At 39.1% G+C, this 17,864-nt stretch overlaps 2 protein-coding genes across 2 annotated transcripts in view; both read right to left on the reverse strand.

Annotated features, from left to right (window-relative positions):
• Positions 1–3,366: 3,366 nt before the first annotated feature.
• The window catches only part of LOC147305553 (uncharacterized), a 30,483-nt gene continuing 15,985 nt past the window's right edge, over positions 3,367–17,864 (reverse strand). Inside the window, exon 3 of the mRNA XM_086276211.1 lies at positions 3,367–4,009. Within this exon, the coding sequence (XP_086132337.1) occupies positions 3,959–4,009 (51 nt within the window). The 3' untranslated portion in view covers positions 3,367–3,958. The remainder of the gene's footprint in view (positions 4,010–17,864) is intronic.
• LOC147305554 (uncharacterized) lies at positions 6,997–9,128 on the reverse strand. Its single transcript, XM_086276214.1, has 3 exons — positions 8,580–9,128; positions 8,069–8,440; positions 6,997–7,278 (listed from the first exon to the last, which is right to left on the reverse strand). Exons 1-3 carry the CDS (start codon positions 9,003–9,005, stop codon positions 7,135–7,137), a joined length of 942 nt encoding a protein of 313 aa, XP_086132340.1. The 5' UTR covers positions 9,006–9,128; the 3' UTR covers positions 6,997–7,134.

The raw sequence follows: 17,864 nt of genomic DNA on the forward strand, positions 1-17,864 counted from the left end.
CCCAAAACAGCCATGAATAATAATGAAAGTAATAACAATAAAGAACATAAACATAAAGTCACTGAGTCATGGTCGCAGGACCATGACAGTAGCAATGACTCCAAACAACTCTTAGGATTGCCAATAAAACCATGCGAAATAAAAAACCCATCTTCGTTAAAAGAAGTTCCACAAAGCACAAGCCGATGCTATAAAAATAAAAGAATGAAATAAAATAAGTTAAAACACTGACAATGACAGACAGAGACAACCTGCTTCCTCTTCCCTAAGAGTATGTATCATACATATACCAACAAGACAGTGTACATCACTGTCACAACTGCATTTGTTTCCGTTCAAAGGCTTTATGTCTTTTACTATAATACCTGATGGGCTAGTCAAAATGCCCTGGCCGATTTTTTGTCCCAGTGCAGCCCTGCTAATGCAATCAAATGGCACATTGACTTCTGAGGAAATTTTAGATGGCACTCGTCATCAGAAAGGTCGCCGACTGTGTACAGAAACATCTGCGCCAAATACAGCATCATCAGAAAGAAGGAACATGAGAAGCTTGAGAAATACCAAGTGGTCAGAGAAGAGCTCGAGAAGATGTGGAGGGTGAAGGTAACAGTGGTCCCCGTGGTAATCGGAGCACTCGGTGCGTTAACTCCCAAGCTAGGTGAGTGGCTCCAGCAGATCCCAGGAACAGCATCGGAGATCTCTGTCCAGAAGAGCGCAGTCATAGGAACAACTAAGAGAGCAGGACCCTCAAGCTCCCAGGCCTCTGGTAGAGGACCTGAGCTTGAAGGATAGGCCGCCAGCAGGGGTGAGCGGGAAATTTTTAATTTTGTATAAATTTTGTTTTGAAATTATGGTGCATAGTTCAGAATAAATGTTTTTTCAGAAAAACAGCCTCTTTTTAATAAATGTTTATTTCCAAGGAATTTCTAACCTTTACACCTTTCAGAATTTATTAGAAGATAACTTTTATGTAGTTAAAATAAGATACTCTGTGAGAGTATCGTATTTATCTATATAAACTCTTAACACATAGTTAATGTTAATAGGTGTTAAATTATCAACTCCAGACAGATTTGATATTTAACACCAAATCAGAGTTAATGTACCAACTCCACAAAAAGAGTTAAATTAACCACTGGTGTGGACCCACATGGACACTTTAATAGAGCTGAAATCAAATCTGACAGTGTTAATTTGGGCATGGATTTGCTGTGTATATTAGTGCTCAATGATATACATGAAGGCAAAGGAGCGATGAATGGGAAAAAAGCCTGCATGGCCTTATACTGGCAGATGCCTATAATTAAGGTGAAGGTGTGTTTCCACTCAACCCAAGCATGAGCAAGCAAGTAGCCCATCTGGCTTCATTTGTTGGGGGGTAGGGGTTTGAGGGTTGTATTTGTAAATTTACATCAGCCTCAGCTCTAGAAAGTAAATTACCTGCATATTGAGCTTTTATCCTCAGGGAGGCGTTACAGACCAAAGAGTGCTGCAGGTCAGAGTGAATAGAAAAACAGCCTGACATGTGTTTAAAATAAAAGTAAAGGCTGTCATTTGGATTTTATTACTACATAAACACATAACTTAAAACATCATATATGCAGCACACATTGAACAGCACTGACTGAATATTATTGAAAAAGACGACTTTCATGTGTCTGATTTGGTGGTTTGAATTTATTTATTTATCTGCATATTCATTTTTAACCACTTTCTTCCTGTGGCAGTTGATAGCGTAGAGTAGCGGTCGCGAGAGTTGAGGCTCGGGTGTGAAATTTATGGTTTTCAGAGTTTTTATCGTGAAATGTTTGTCTTGGCTTAAAGGCCCTAAAGGAAAATATTGGCTGACATTAAACTGGTCCATGGTGCAAAAAAGGTTGGAGACCGCTGGGGTTGAGTTCTAGATAAGGTATCAATATAGAATTATTTCAACTTGAAAACCAGAAATGGTCACATGTCAAAAGTTGGAAGGCGCAATGAACAAATAATTGTTTTGATTTTCATTAAGTTAATAATCCACATCTGTACGTATGACGAAGTTAAATGTCACAGATGAAATAGTCAGGAGAGGATCAAAACTATTAAATCAAGTTTTAAAAAGAGACTTTTTCATTTGATTACATTTTATTTGATGGATTATGCAGAAAAAGTAGAATTGGGCTGAAAGAGCTATTGCTTTATAACCTATTCAGGTTGTGTATCATCTTTTTAAAAAGTAACTAAGTAACTAATTAGTTTTGAAAATAAGTAATCAGTAAAGTAACAGGATTACTTTTTTGGAGAAGTAATCAGTAATTAGCCCATGTCTGTGTGGTAACAAATGGGTTTTTCAACAGCGACAATGCTACAGAACGCAATGCCTGGAGGACAAGGGACTTCTTCCAGGAGAATAACATCACTCTTTTGGACCATCCTGCATGTTCCCCTGATCTAAATCCACTTGAGAACCTTTGGGGATGGATGGTGAAGGACTTTTACAAAAATGGACGGCAGTTCCTGACAGTAGATGCTCTTTGTGTTGCTGTCTTCACCACTTGGAGAAATGTTTCCACTCACCTAATAAAAACGCTTGCATTAAGTCATCAACAAAAACAGTGGAGCTACTCATCACTGAGTTCATGTTTGGAACTCTGAGTTCTGTTTTTGGGGGGTTTTATGTGTTTTCATGGAGGTGTTGCCCTAAATTTTTGATCAGCTGTAAAACAGCCTGTTTCAGTTTATTATCATGCTAAAAAAAATGTTTTGTCTCACTCCCATTTCTTCATGTTGCTTGTTGAAGGTCTGTTTCGAATGTTCTTAAGATCAAACCATACAAATTATGATTTTTTTTGTGCCATTTTTCAACTGGTCTTAAACTTTTGATTGAGACTATATGTCTCTTTCTCTCTACTATGTTAGGGCAGGGATAGCTCAGTAGGTAGAGTGGTCGCCCCATGATCGGAAGGTCGGGGGTTTGAATCAACTGAACAGCTACCCTGAGGTACCCTTGAGCAAGGTACCGTCCCTACACACTGCTCCCCAGGCGCCTGCTTAGTGGCTGCCCATTGTTTCACTGAGTGAATGAAATGCAGAGAAAAACAAGTAGTAGACTTTCTTCTTACTGTGCAGTAAGAAAAAAAAACCAGCTAGAAAACACTAAATACTATTTTAACACTATCACATAAAAACAGGTAAGAGGTAAGAGTCTTCTGATTGGATTGGAGATCGAGGTTCAACAATGTTAGGTGCCCAAAAAATTAGCTGAGGTGAATACTTGAATATACAGAACCACATTATTTTATTTTGTATTCCTGATGTACAGTGATTAAGATAGCTTGAAATCATGTATGGCAACCACAGAGTCTACGCCTGTTCCTCACTGAGAATCTTTAGGATGTGCTTGAGAACACTTCATGTGGTGGTCCAGTTTTCCCATCATCAGGATAAGATCTCTGTGAAAAATGACACAGCACAAGCTTCAATACAGTGTCACAGGGAAAATGTGCTGCTATTAAAGCATAAGGTAGTCCACAAAATATCACAGGGTATTTGTTTTGTTTTTTACAGAGCACTTTATTTTGATGAATGTTATTTACTTACACCACTCCATTTGCAAGTGTATTAATGTAAAAGCTGAATTATCAATAGGCTACATAAAAAAATAAAGCATAATACAAACATGGAAACATTTCTTTAGATTTATCATTCCAAACAGCAAAAACACAGAATGGACACTTTACATAGTCTGACAAAAATTGCATAAAGAGAGACTGGGTGTCGTGCAGACTTGTAAACGTCTCAGTGGGACTCCAGAGGAGCTGGGGGAGGTGCAGGAAGTTACAAAGGAAAATGAGGTCGGGCTGTCTCTGATCAGATTGCTGCACCCAACACCTGAACCGAGGTAAGCATCAGAAAGCAAACTGCTGGATGGGCAGGATTTGTCAGTGGTCATTTGTATTGATTTTGTAGCTGCACCTCTTCATCTTCTTTCAGAAGTATTCATCAAATAACGGTTCGGTGTCTCTGATGTCTATCGGACAAAAAAACATTTTTGTCAGAAAACACAGAAGTGTCTCTGTAAAGAACAAAGTTATTTCAGTCACTCTAGACTGAAACCTGAACTCTTGTGTTAACTGAATGACATCAAACTAGACTTGAAAAATGCAAACAATTAAAATAAATAAATAAAAAACAAGTGTTAGTGTTTACTGAGACAAAGTTGTACTTATAGCTTGTTTTTACTTCTGTGCTCTATTCCAGGCACTGCGTGCAACAAAATCACAGTTCTGACTCACTGTGAGGAATTGAACATGTGTCAGTGTGGATGGTGATAGTCTTTGAAAAACTAAACAAAATAGAAAGGATTAAAAGAGTCGTTTTACGGACACTGTGAGCAGATCCAAAATCTAATCTGGATAGGAAGAGCTGGGAAAAGACCAGAATCAGAATTGGATCTTGGTCTGAATTAATGACTCTTGTTCATATTCTTGCTGTGCAATTGGACTCTGATCCCTATGTGGTTTTCTGATCAGTTCTAAAGCCTCCAAGTGACCATTTTCAGCGAAAGATATATTGAGCGCCAAAGTTTCAAAAACTGACCCATTAAAAATTTTGTTTAACATAATTTAAATGATCGAATCGCATTCTGTGAACAAGTTCCTACTTGTAATGTTCAGACCACACGCAGTCTGGATTTTAAAATTCCCTTTAGACTACATTTAATCCCATTTTAGAATTTCAAAAGTAATTTAAGCCTCATTTTCACTCAGATATGTTACGTAGACATATACAGAAAAAGAATAGAAAAGCCCAGTATAGATATATAGGGTGGCTGTAGCTCAGGTGGCAGAGCAGGTCAGCCACTAATCAGAAGGTCGGTGGTTCGCTCCCAGGCTGCCTCCTGGCTGCATGCCAAATATCCTTGGGCAAGATACTAACCCCGTGTTTTCCTACTGGTGGTGGTCAGAGGGCCCGGTGGCGCCAGTGTCCGGCAGCCTCGCCTCTGTCAGTGCACCCCAGGGTGGCTGTGGCTAGCTTGCCATTGCCAATGGGTGAATGACTGAATGTAGTGTGAAGCGCTTTGGGGTCCTTAGGGACTAGAAAAGCACTATACAAATGCAGGCCATTTACCATATATATACACTAGGTTATTATTTGGTGGTTCTGCTCTGCAACTCCAAACACAAATAACTCCCATGTAACAATCTAACAATAACTAAATTAGAATCCAGTAATTAAAAGCCAACTGAGATCATTAAACAGGGATCAAAGGGGGGGTTGGCGAGGCAGACAAAGTATTTCCCACCACTGTTTACAAACTACTTTGCAATGAGCAAGTTTCCTGCACCAAGTCTTAAATAATATCAGTAACAATTAAAAATAGTAGCTATGGTGATTTTTTTATGATACAGAAGTGAGGACATTGTTTAATGACTGTAATGGTTTTATAATAATTCCCAACTGTTCCAGAATGTTCTTTCCATTTAAACTTTTAATAAAACTATATTTTAATGAATATGGCTGTTGTCATTTCTCAAGAAAAAAACGTGTTTTAAAATCCCCTAAAATTCACTCTCACTGCTCTCTGAAAGATTAATTAAGACACTGTAGCCTGTTCAACAATCAAAAACACTATTGGCAGTGTTGGGGAGTAACGGAATACATGTACCGCCGTTACGTATTTAAAATACAAAATATGAGTAACTGTATTCCGTTACAGTTATCGTTTAAAAAGGTGGTATTTAGAATACAGTTACTTTGTTGAAATAAATGGATTACACTGCGGTACTTTCCTGTTTCATATTGTTGCGGGTCAGGACTGTTTGGGTTTTGTTTGACAGCTACGCTCTGTTGTTCCAGGCGGCAGCGTTATGGTTGCCATGGTTACAGGGCGACGCTCTCTCTCTCTCTCTGCGACTGTGTGTTTCCTGGGTGAGAGAGCGCCTTTTCGTTGTTGTTGTTGTTGTGCTAAGCTAACAGGCAGAATGCTACAAGCATAGCTCTAAAGAATGTAGCATCACGGGCAGTGTAGTCCGTGTTGCAGGGAGAATGGACTGCCATACACGTTATGGGTCTGTGAGCGAGGAGGGAGAAAAAGGGGAGTGGAAAGGTACGAGTTATCATCGAGCAGAAACGGGAGCTAGAAGCATGTAAATATAATAATAACCACTGCAGCCAAGAAGAGTGCCTGACGAGCCCAGTTGTAAGTAAGCTATTAAGACTCGACTGTACACTGTGTTCGTGTTTTCCTCCGAAAACAACAAGTTCTGTTGGAGCAGCCTTTCAACGCCTCTCTCTGTCTGTCGCAAGAAAAGTTGACCCACACAACAAAGTAAAGCTATTTTTCGGCTACGAGCCGACAGGGACCCCGCCGTATTAGTCAGAGGTCCCTTTACTACAGTTCGGAGTCGCGGACCTTCAGTAATAGTAATAAATCACACAGCAATAGTACATTCACGTTGTTGTAAAAATCATGATAATATATTAAGTAATCCAAAGTAGTCAGAATACGTTACTGTCATTGAGTAACGTAACGGAATAGTTACAGAATAGATTTTGGGGCATGTATTCTGTATTCTGTAATGGAATACATTTTAAAAGTAACCTTCCCAACACTGACTATTGGTTAAATAATTCATTAATTCAACTGGGGCGATACATATGCTAGTTGCAGTGGCGGTCCTAGCCTGTTTGGCGCCCCGGGCGAACACTCCCTCTGGCCTGTATTGCCTGTATCTTTTGCTCGTTTCTCTTCGCTTCTTTTCTATTATTTCTAAACTGAGCACCTGATGGCTTTCAACGTTTCTTGTCCATTTTCCATTGGTTTTAATTTTGCCCTCCAGTATGAACACAAATCCACCAACTCGAGGAATGTGAAATAAATAAATAATTAGTTAAATGTGTCAATAATTACTTAATTAAATGTGTTAATTTTTTTTATTATTTCCCATTTTAATTAATTATTTCAAATTTTAATTAATTATTGCCACATTTAATTAATTATTTAATGGTGTATTTAATTAATTCATTATGGCAGTCCTTGCGTTCCATAGTCATTATGATAGTTTTGTAAATGTAAAACCAGCTAAAAGGTTTTAGTGAAAACAAGTACAGCAGAGACCTCGGGGGGCAAATGTGCAGATCACCGCCTTCACATCAGTGAAGAAACATAATGAAGTGTCTGATTTTCAGTATTTTCACAGTAAAAGGGAAGTTGAGTGATGTCAAGAGCTGTAAGATGAAATAAGGATTGTGGGTTAATTTACCTTGTGACAATGCTTGGAGTTCATACTTTTGTGCCTGCAAAATAATTTTATGAATGAATAAAAAATGTATTTCTCACTGAAAAAAGAAATGACAGAATCTCTGTGCACTAATTATTGGCTCTTCATTGTGTTTCTGCACAGTGTTAGTGTTCAGCAGATTCCTAATATGGATCCTATTTGCAAACTACACAGCAAAATCTCCAGTGTTAAATTAACACTGGAGAGTGTCTATATGGGTCCACACCTCTGAGTGTTAAATACAACACTGGTGAGTGTTAAATTAACACTTTTGACAGTGTTATATGTTCAAAAGTAACCTAGTCAGTTTTGAAGATTAACAATGGCTAACACTGAGCAGTGCTGATTTTCTAACACTGGAATAATGTTATTTTCCAGTGTTAGCCAGAGGTGTGGACCCATATAGACACTCTCCAGTGTTAATTTAACACTGGAGATTTTGCTGTGTAGGAGGAAACACAAGTGTAAACTAATGTATTTTTCAATTTCTAGTTAACTTGCACCAAAATTACAAGTTCAACTTATTCATGGTCAGCTGAATCCAAACAAAAACTAGTTCCATCATTTTAGACCAGACTTGTCAAACTCTAGGCCCAATAACGGCAACATAATTTAATATGTCAATATTTCAGTTTGCATTTCTGTTTAAAACAGGGTTACCTTTGGTCTGTTCAATAATGTTCATCCTGTTTGGTCCAACACCTAAAGTATATTTTGAGTTCTGGCTCCTTCAGTGATTGAGTCTGACATCCCTGACTGAGTCTGGCAGCTGTAACATCTGGTACGTAAATAACACATCACTTTACCTGCTGATGTGATGCTGCTTGATGATGCTGCCCCCCTCTGCTGGAGCTCCCCTCACTGATCCAGTTGATCTGCTGGTTGGTTGCTTCTGGTTTTTGATGTTTTGCTTTATTGATCATTTGTTGAGCAACGTTAAAACAGCCGTCCCAGTCTTTCCTTTTTATGTTGCTCGTGATTTCTTTAGTCAGAGTTTCATTTGCTTCTTTCCTCAAAAGCTCCTCCAGAACTTTTTTCTCTTCTTCCAAAATCAGTTTGTAGTAAAAAGTTTTCTTGTTGCACCAACTGAATTTTTTTATAAACCATTTTCTCCACCCACTCCAAGTCATGAAGAAAGCGACAACAGTCATGCTGAGGAGCAGAGAGTAACCAGCAAGCTGAAAAAGAAGCAACAAACAAACAAAACATTTAACAGCATTAATGTGTCTGTGTATTTATTATACTTTCATAAATTAAAAAAACAGAACAATAACATTACATGTGCACTGTGTGTGAAAAATAACAAAACATCCTCACCTTTGACCTCATTTTCAGCTCAGTCATTTGAGCTGTTTCATTAGTTGTAGCTGTGTTGGGCCAAGATTTACAGAACAGCTTCCTCTTTTTTTCATCAGTGGTACAGCAACTATACCAGTTTGTAAAAAGCAACACAGCTACAATCCACAGCAGACTGATTAGAAACGCTCTGATAACGCGCTTTAGTACAATGCATAAAAGCGTGGATGGATGCTCCGCTGTGCTCCGAAATGTCTGGTCTATCAGGAGCACCAGGAAAAATACTAAAAGAACAGGCACGACCACCATTTCATTGCAATCAAAAGTGTGGCCTGAGCAAGCGCACATCTTTTCCCGCAGATAGTAAAATGCAAACAAAATCCCGATCCCTGTGCCAGTGGTGCCGATTTTTCCACTACGGACATATTGCAGGAGTTTTTTCCACATCTTGAGCAGTTCGGTGCCTGCTGAGGCTGCAGCTTCTGACCTGTAAAATTACAGACACGGAAAAAGAAATATTTCCTGCTTTTCACACCAAGTATCACAGTCTCTTTGAAATTCAGCTTAATATCTCAGTCCTATAGCAGCTGTGAAGTGAGCAAGTCCTCCAGTCAAAGTGATGATATGAGCTCTCTGCTCCCACCCTCACATAAGAACCACGAGTGCTGCTCCTACAGGTGGCAGGATGCAAACGCAACGTGACGTCATGAGAAGGAGTTTAAACAGCACTCTGTTCAAAACGTTTCCAAAGTCGTGTCAACAAATTTCATGTTTCCCAAACACTTTATACTATGATGAGGTTGTGTGTCACGACAGGTTTTTTGATGAATGACTTGGAATGATGAATTCTATTCACAGTTTGAAGCGTAGAGTGTTACAGATACAAAGTGAATTTATGTTATTTATGTCATGAGATGTTAAAACGTGTGGTTAACACAATTTAGTCACCACAGCCTGTGGAGTCTACTGTAAAGAGATGGCAATGGCTCAACCAACTTTTTTATTCAGTGTTGAACAAAAAATGTCAAGCAAACATGAACAAGAGAGGTGAAGAAGAAAAAGAATGCAAGCAGGGTGGAGTGGGTGGAGATGACTGCCAGGGGTGATTTGTGGCAGAACAAGTGAAAGTTTACAAGATGGCAGTGAGACCAGCTGTGATGTATGGTTTGGAGATGGTGTTACTGAGAAAAAGGCAGATCTGCAGGAGGCAGATTAATGCTACTGTACTAAATTTAATACAGTCAGTCACGTTTGTAGGTGCTGTTTGATTTGGCATCATCTCACACCGGATACCCTTTCTGGGGCAACCACAACAGCACAAGAAGACAAATGTTTCCTGTGTTTCATGCAAATTATCATATTTTCTGTTAGCAGTGGTGCCCAGTCAATGGTTTTTGTTACAGCAAATGTTTGTAGGTCTGGTGAACCCACTGTGGCTTTGGTTTGTAAATCAATGTATTCTAAAAAATGCATGTAAAAATGTATAGAATAACTGAGACAAAGATCTCTAGTGTTTTGTGAACTTCTAAAATCATACTTCAAATTATGCTTGTGGTTTAATGTCCTTGAGACTTTGTGACTTCTGAAAAAAAGATATGAGAATGGGAGCACATGTTGTCCTAAAAATCTGTACTGTAAATAGCTCTGATACAGTCAGACATGCAGGATTTTGAACTGAGCACTGATGATAAGCTGGATGGTCTCTCTACTCTTTAGTCCAGAGCACGTGGCATCCATCTTTTCCAAAATGAATTTCACATCACAATTCATCTTTCCACAGAAAAGTTTTCAACTTTGCATCTGTTCATTTCCTGACATTCTTTCTTTACTCTCATATTATTCTAGATTGTTTCCTCTAAATACCAGTCCATTTGTTACCATGTTCACACCATGTTACTTTATCTAGTCAAAACTCTGTTTTCATAAAACCTTTCTGATTCCTTTTCATGCGATGTGCCTTCATCTCTGTCACTGCATATATCTAGACCACTTCCTTTCTTTACATTGTTTAGTAGTTTCATTGTGTAACTTCAGAGTGCAATCTGCAAATAATTTATTACTCCATCCATCAATTCTCTACAGTTTATCCTTTTCAGGGTCCCTGGGGGGCTGGAAACTATGTCAGCTGTCTTAAGGTGAGAGACAGGGTACACCCTGGACAGGTCGCCAGTCTGTCGCAGTGCTAACACATATCATTCGCACTCACATTCACTCCTAACTAAGTGCATGTCTTTGGATGGTGGAAGGAAGTCGGGAGAATCCACACAAACACAAGGAGAACATGCAAACCCCACACAGAAAGACCCCCGCCTGATGGTGGAATTGAACTCAGGACCTTCTTGCTGTGAGGCAACAGTGACGACCACTGTGCTTTATTGCTCAATAAATTAAAGGAAGTTCAATTATGTTCAGGTCTTTCAGATGATTTTTATTGGACTAACATTCATATGAATTCTTTTATTCTTTTATTTCATTAAAAAATGACTTTTGTTGCTGGTTTGGTTAAATTTCATTTCTAAGGCTGGCACACAGCAGCTGGCTTAAAACAGATTTCACAGATACCATCTTGAGCCAACCACACACAGGAAGAGGGTTATGTTTCCTGTTTTTGTACCACGTGTGACAGGCACTATTAGCCCTTGTGTTGTGTTCATGGCTTTTGTTACTGAGGCACTGCATTTTTGGTTTTTAAATCAATCCAGCCATAAATATATATGCAAAATTACACAAAAATAACTGATACAAATGCCGCAGAGGAATAACCAATCACATGGAACATACCAAAGATTGTAGCCTGGTGCAGGGAACGCTTCCTGCAAGTTGCCCTGCACTGTGCTTAATTTCTTCTATGGTTAGGGCTGATTTACACTTTTACCTGATGAGCTGCTGTGATGTATTTTATTGTGTTTTACTGGTGTATTTTCATTTAGTAACTTGTAGGCGTCATAATTTGTTATTATAGTCAGAAAATGAATGTTTATTTCTTATAAACAGTATAACAGTATTCTGTTTGTTTGCAGGCAGAGAACTGACTGCTGTATGTTCTATGATAGTTTCAGCTTTCATTGGTTTGTTTTGCAAATTAATTGTTGAGATTCACATAGTAGTAGTTTTTCCTTTTTTGTTTCTAGTGCTGTGGTGGCTGCTACTGGCCACAGGCTTTATTGGTAAACTGGGAGTTCACTAACTTTTTGCTGTGACATGATCTGTTTGTATGTTTCTTTAATTTTGTGTTTAGGATTGTTTTTATAGTTTGATCACTAATACAATACTCTCAGTTTCCCAGCAGTGGTTACCTGGCTCCCAGCAGCAGAACTACAGCGGTCTTCTCATCCTCTAACAGTCTTTATGCATGCTCTGTCTCTAAACTTAACAGTAGTGCTACAAGGGAGTCCTTTATGTGAGCCAGTTTGAGTCAAAATGGGTACAGCAGAGACCTCCAGTGGCAACTGTGCAAACAGCATCTTCATGTCAGTATAGACACTTGTGGATAGGGATGGGTATTGATAAGATTTTAAATGTGAGATGTAAGCACCACAGATTTATTTAATTATTTGTGTCATGACGCTTTTCTTTCTTTTTCTTTTTTAACTGAACCTAGGAAGTAAACCCAGACGGCTTTAGGCAGATTTATGGAGTTTATTTACAACAAGCGATGTAAATATGAGTGAGCCGGGTGGCCAGGAACAAAAGAGAGCGCCGGACGTCCGAGCAGGTTTGATGTCCAAAGACAGACGATGATCATGGTACTTGCAAGAGGGCGGGCAGAGTCTACAGGTGAAAGGAAAGTTTGTGGTGCTGGATGAAGGGCTGGACTTGACCGGTGACTGGAAACTCCTCCACAGGTAAGAATTTTCTGGCTACAAAGCTCCCCAGAGTGGAGGTAACGATCAAGCAGAGATCCATCACCATAGCGGGATCATAGCAGCCTCTGAATGAGACCTGCCCAAAGGCAGAGCCTGAAATGATCCCTCCCAGAGCCACCCAGAGGGAGAGGAGGGAAAGAACCGGCCAGCCTGGCCCAAACATGAAAATGTAGTTATTTAACTTTTTGTTTTATTTTGTCACTAGTTTTCACCTTTGTACTTTATTAGGTGGAGACTTCCCTTCATAAAAGACATGGACAAAGATCTGTCTACTTCCTGGAGAGGGTTCTTCACATAACCATTATGAAGAAAAGACCTTGTGATTGTCTTCAGGGTCATTCTTCCAGGACTCCTTTATCGTGCCGAGCACACCACAGTGTTCTTTTCTCTGATTAGTCATCTCTCTGATGGTTTCTGTTCACTTCACAGTCTAAGGATGACCTCGCCGCTGCTCTGCGCTCTTCTGTGGACGTTCTGGGTTTGACACAACTGGACGACTGTCTATGAAAAATGATGAATGGACTGTTACTTATATAGCATCTTCCTACTCAGCTGAGCACCCAAAGCGCTTCTCATTCACCCAATCTCACACACACACACACACACACACACACACACACACACACACACTCAGACTGGATGCTTCAGGGGTTCAATATCTCGCCCAAAGATACAAACTTCAGGGATCAACCCCCGACTTTCCACTTGGTAGACGACTCGCTCCACTTGAGCCACAGCCGCCCTCCTAAAAGCAGACACACATTTAAACCCCTCATTGATTAATGGTTATTATAATGACATATAATCAAGTTAAGCATCAAAACAGTAAAAACAATAATTTTTCTATCAGACACTAAAATCAACCATCTAAAGTCAGCTATCAGAAGCTAATAGAAGCTAACTCCAGCTGAGGCTACGCGATCTGTGTCATTCAGGGCGTCGTGAGGATGATTTAGGGCAAATAAAACTGAAATAAAAGCAGCAGAAATGAGTGAAGTCGGAGAGAGTTGGATGTGGTCTGTTAGCAGCAGACTCAGTGTTTCCACACCGAGCATGCTGAGCCTAAAATAACGAGAGGGGGGACTCGGGCTGGTCCGGGTTCAGGTTTAGGCTGGGGTTACTTCTGGGTCTGCAGCACAGGGTTGGCCCTGTAATCAGCTGACAGCTCTGGTTTCGCCTTCGATCTCTCTGTAATTTTCTTAATTGAAGCCACTTGAGGGGTCGAGCGCTCAGTTCATCCTCCTTTTTTTCCCTTCTATGTTGCCTGCATCCTGCTTCCTCTGTCCTTTCCTTTATTTGGTCTCCTATTTGGTTTCCTTTCAATATTTCTTTGTCTTTATTTTTCTTCTCTCCCCTGACTTGGTTTCATTTTCTTTCTTTTCCTATTATTTTGATTCTTAAGTGCATTCCTTTCCTATCATTCACTTCCTCCTTTTTATTTTTCTTCAGTCTTGCTTTGTTTACTTTTCTGCTCTTCCTTTCCTTTCCTTCCCTTTTCTTTCCTTTCCTTTCCTTTCCTTTCCTTTCCTTTCCTTTCCATAGTAACTCGGGTGAGAAAGAGGAGGAGAGTATAAGGGTCAAAATAAAGTGATGATAAATGTTTTTGTTTTGTCGTTTTTGTTTGTTTTCCAAATTACTTGTGTTGTGGGAACTCTCCTCCATTACAGGGACTCAGCCCCGCTGTGTAAATTAGATTTATGCATGTAAACACAGTTTTTGGTTAGAATAAATCTTTGGAAAAAGAATCAAAGTTAACATAATGTCCTCTCAAGTCTATCAGCCATGTTGTGAGGGCAAAATCCAGATTACACATCGCATTGTGGGGACTTGATTTCCTTTAAGAAAATAAACAAAGTTATTTATTCATTTTTGGTGTGAAGACTGAAGGAGTAAGTCGTCAGGAAATGAATGGAAAACGGCGTAAAGTCCTCTGAAGTGATGGAAAACACGTGTTTGTGTGTGTGTGTGTGTGTGTGTGTGTGTGTGTGTGTGTGTGTGTGTGTGTGTGTGTAGCTGTTAGTTTAATCCTGAGTGGAGTTTACGAGGTTGAAGCCGCAGAGCAGAACAAATTCTCTGTGTCTCTGTCTTTATTTATTTTTACTTCTCTTGAGGTTTGCCTGGTATCCAACACATCTGCTTGTTTGTTTGTGTGTGTGTGTGTGTGTGTGTGTGTGTGTGTGTGTGTGTGTGTGTGTGTGTGTGTGTGTGTGTGTGTAATCCAGAACCCAAACACACTTAGAACAGGGAGCACAGTTTGCAGCTCTAAGCTTTCTACTTTCCCTCAGGCACTGGTGGAGGCCAAAAACTGAGCTAAAACATCAGGACTCCTTTACTAGGACTCATCAGCCTAACCAGATCATCCATTGCCCATAAGCACTGCAGTAGCATTACATGTTTGTTAAATCAATCAATCAATACACGAGTAGGGATGGATATTGATACGATTTTTACGATTCTGATTCCATTTTCAATTCTGTTTTCGACTCTTATTTTTAAAAAAGGAGAACACTAAGGTCGATTAGCTCAGAACTTTGTTTTATATCTTCTCTTTGAACAAGGTAGAAATTTAGGAGTAACATGGCCTTACAAACCCAACAGTGAGATCTTAACAGAGCCACAGCCTACGGCTCTTCAATGGGGCGTCACAGGGTCCCCAGGAAAAAAAATTGTAAATGTAAAATAATAAAATAAATATTCTTCTGTAGCAATAACAAAGTATAACATAAATTATTCTGTAGCAATTACACAAGAATATCCAGTAATGTCCCTGCCTACAATTAAACACATTCACTTACTGAAAATCGGGGGCATCTGCTGCGGCAAATGGGTGCAAGCCTTTGACCACAAACTGAGTTACTGCTCGGTGACATTCGTCTATCCTGGCCTGAAAGGAGACGCTACCGGTAGACTGCAACGAGAACTGCCAGACTCTGTCTGTCTCTCTCATCATGGTCACCTAAATGCACAGTGATGGCAGGTTTTGTAATAATTTGCTCTGTTAGTTGATTATTTACCTGCTGCATTAACAGGAGAGGACGTGCAAACGTTACCGCTGCTGCTGGGTTGAGATTCACAAGTCCGGAGCGGAATTAAAAACACGACATTCATTTAAGGTCATCGTGTGTTTTGTGAGCAAATGCTTTTGCATATTCGTAGTGTTTCCTCCCTTAAATGAAATATCTACTTTACAAGTATTGCAAGTTGCCCTGTTGTCATCCGTTCTCGTAAAGTATAACCAAACTTTTGAGCGTTTGAGCCGCTTAGTCACCGTGTTTCCTGCCAGGTAAATGACGCTCCGCAACGTGGTGACGTCATTCGGGGCGACTGGAATCGATAAGGGAATCGTTTGCAAAAATGGCAAACAACTCCAAGGAATTGAAACAGTGGGAACCGGTTCTCAACAAGAACCGGGTTTCGATACCCATCCCTACTAGTGATGCGTGAATCATGAACGAATCGTTCAATACTCGAGAATCACTTTACTGACTCATGAATCATGATTCACAAGCCCAACTGACTCACTGACTCACTGTTAGCAGCAATATATCTAGCTTATAATTAAAATTGTGGAGAAAAACACAACATCCAGTATCGTAACAAAAAAATTTCTGCTCTGAACTGGAAGAAAAAACCCCGAGTAGAAGCTCACATCAAGAAAATAGCTCCTCTGTTCACAGTAGCATCGCTCTGCTAACATGCTAACAGCACATTTGAGCTACTCACCCCCTCCCTCCTGTGCTGAATCATAGAGCGAACGAATCACTCACTCACTCACTCACCCCCTCCCTCCTGGCTCACAGCTTCTTCTTGATTGGCAACCAATGTTAAGGAGCATTACCACCCCCTGGCTCACAGCTCAGTGGACATTTAGATGAGAAAATATATATTTAACACATTTAAGGAAAATACTAATAAAAATAAAAATAAAATAAAAATAAATAAATGTTTATTAAGCAATTTTGATAGGAAATTGCTTAATTTTAGAAATGTTTTTGCTCTTTTTTGCCCTATAAAATAGTTGATTTCTTTTAGAATCATTCATCTTAGCAGTAGGATTTACATGAAAAGAGAAACAAATTAAGTTTGAGTGAAAATGTACATTTTTTGCACTCTCTGGTCGACTGACTCAGTGAATCAAATGACGCAAAAATCCGATTCACTTTGGTGAGTGACTCATTAACACTCGATTCAGTAAAAAGAATCAAATTTACCATCACTAATCCCTAGTTGTGGATCTCTGTGTTTTTTGCTATTGTCACAGTAGTAAAGTCAGCTGAGCTCTGTAAGGTTAGATGTTGTAAGGTGAGATAAAATGTGTGATTATGTGGGTGTATTTACCTTGTGTCACTGACTGTAAGCACAAAATCTTGAACTATTTTTATACCATGAAGTTAAATTTAAGAGAGGAAAGAAACAATTACACTGTCTCTGTGTTTATGCTTTTGAGCCAGGCAAAGAGGCTCCCATCTGAGGATAATAAAAATCAAATTCCCTAAAAATAAATAATAAATAAATAAATAAAATAAATAATAAAAAATGAAATAAATTTGAGTATACATGTGGTTTCTGTGAACATTTGTGGTTTTTGAGCTTACTTGTAAAATTAAAATATTCATATACATGCATACATGCACCATGCAAACACACTTCAGTGACATGAGAAGGGTTTTAAACAGCACTCAGATGTTACGATCATTTGGACTGCTGTGCAAAAGCATTTCAAGCTTTCTTTTGGGCTCTAATCCACATCCACTTTATAGCGTAAAGAGATGACGTGTCAGAACCAAAATGTTATTAACATCAAAGTGCTGTATAAGTTGGACATTATTAAATTGAAACACACCAATAAATAATTAACAATTACATTTATTAAGGTTTTATAATTGGATAAATTTAATTGACTATAGATTTCATTATTTATTTATTACATTTTTATGTACTTCAGGAATGTATTGACAGGTGTCTTTCTCCTGTTGATGAAACAGGAAGCTTAATGAAGCGTAATTATTTCAAACACAAGACACAAGACACTCCTGGCTATTCTTCTGACACATCATTAAATTTTAGTATCTTATTTTCTGAGAGGGCGAAACCTCAGTGAAACACAAGAAAACAAAACAGGCAAGGTCGAACAGACAAAGATCAACAGGTAGGTTTTCTATATCTATTTTAGTCTTTTTTGCAAGATTTTCCAACAGCTAGCCTTAGTGATAATGAGCAAGTCAATGTAAACACGTGAGAACAAAAATTAGCTTTAAAAACATCAAACTGACTCTAAACTACTTTTCATTTTAAGCGTTGATCCATGCTCGGTCATCCAGTTAAGGGACATTTCAGCGATTTCCATTTTAAGACTGCAAACCTGTATGCTATGGAACGCCAGGACTGCCATAATGAATTAATTAAATACACCATTAAATAATTAATTAAATGTGGCAAT

Source organism: Aulonocara sp. 'chitande type north' Nkhata Bay, linkage group LG20 (genome assembly GCF_057382095.1).
Source record: "Aulonocara sp. 'chitande type north' Nkhata Bay isolate Kocher_YH1m ecotype deep benthic linkage group LG20, A_spYH_male_GT1.1, whole genome shotgun sequence".
Taxonomy (NCBI): domain Eukaryota; kingdom Metazoa; phylum Chordata; class Actinopteri; order Cichliformes; family Cichlidae; genus Aulonocara; species Aulonocara sp. 'chitande type north' Nkhata Bay.

Bases quoted from the DNA above. Each gene is read 5' to 3' on its own strand.
- LOC147305554 (XM_086276214.1), bottom strand. From the start codon at position 9,005: ATGTGGAAAAAACTCCTGCAATATGTCCGTAGTGGAAAAATCGGCACC. The intron at 8,441-8,579 runs GTGAGGATGTTT...CTTCTTTTTCAG, and splicing joins AGCTGAAAATGAGGTCAAAG to CTTGCTGGTTACTCTCTGCT. The intron at 7,279-8,068 runs GTAAAGTGATGT...ATTATTTTGCAG, and splicing joins AAGCAGCATCACATCAGCAG to GCACAAAAGTATGAACTCCA.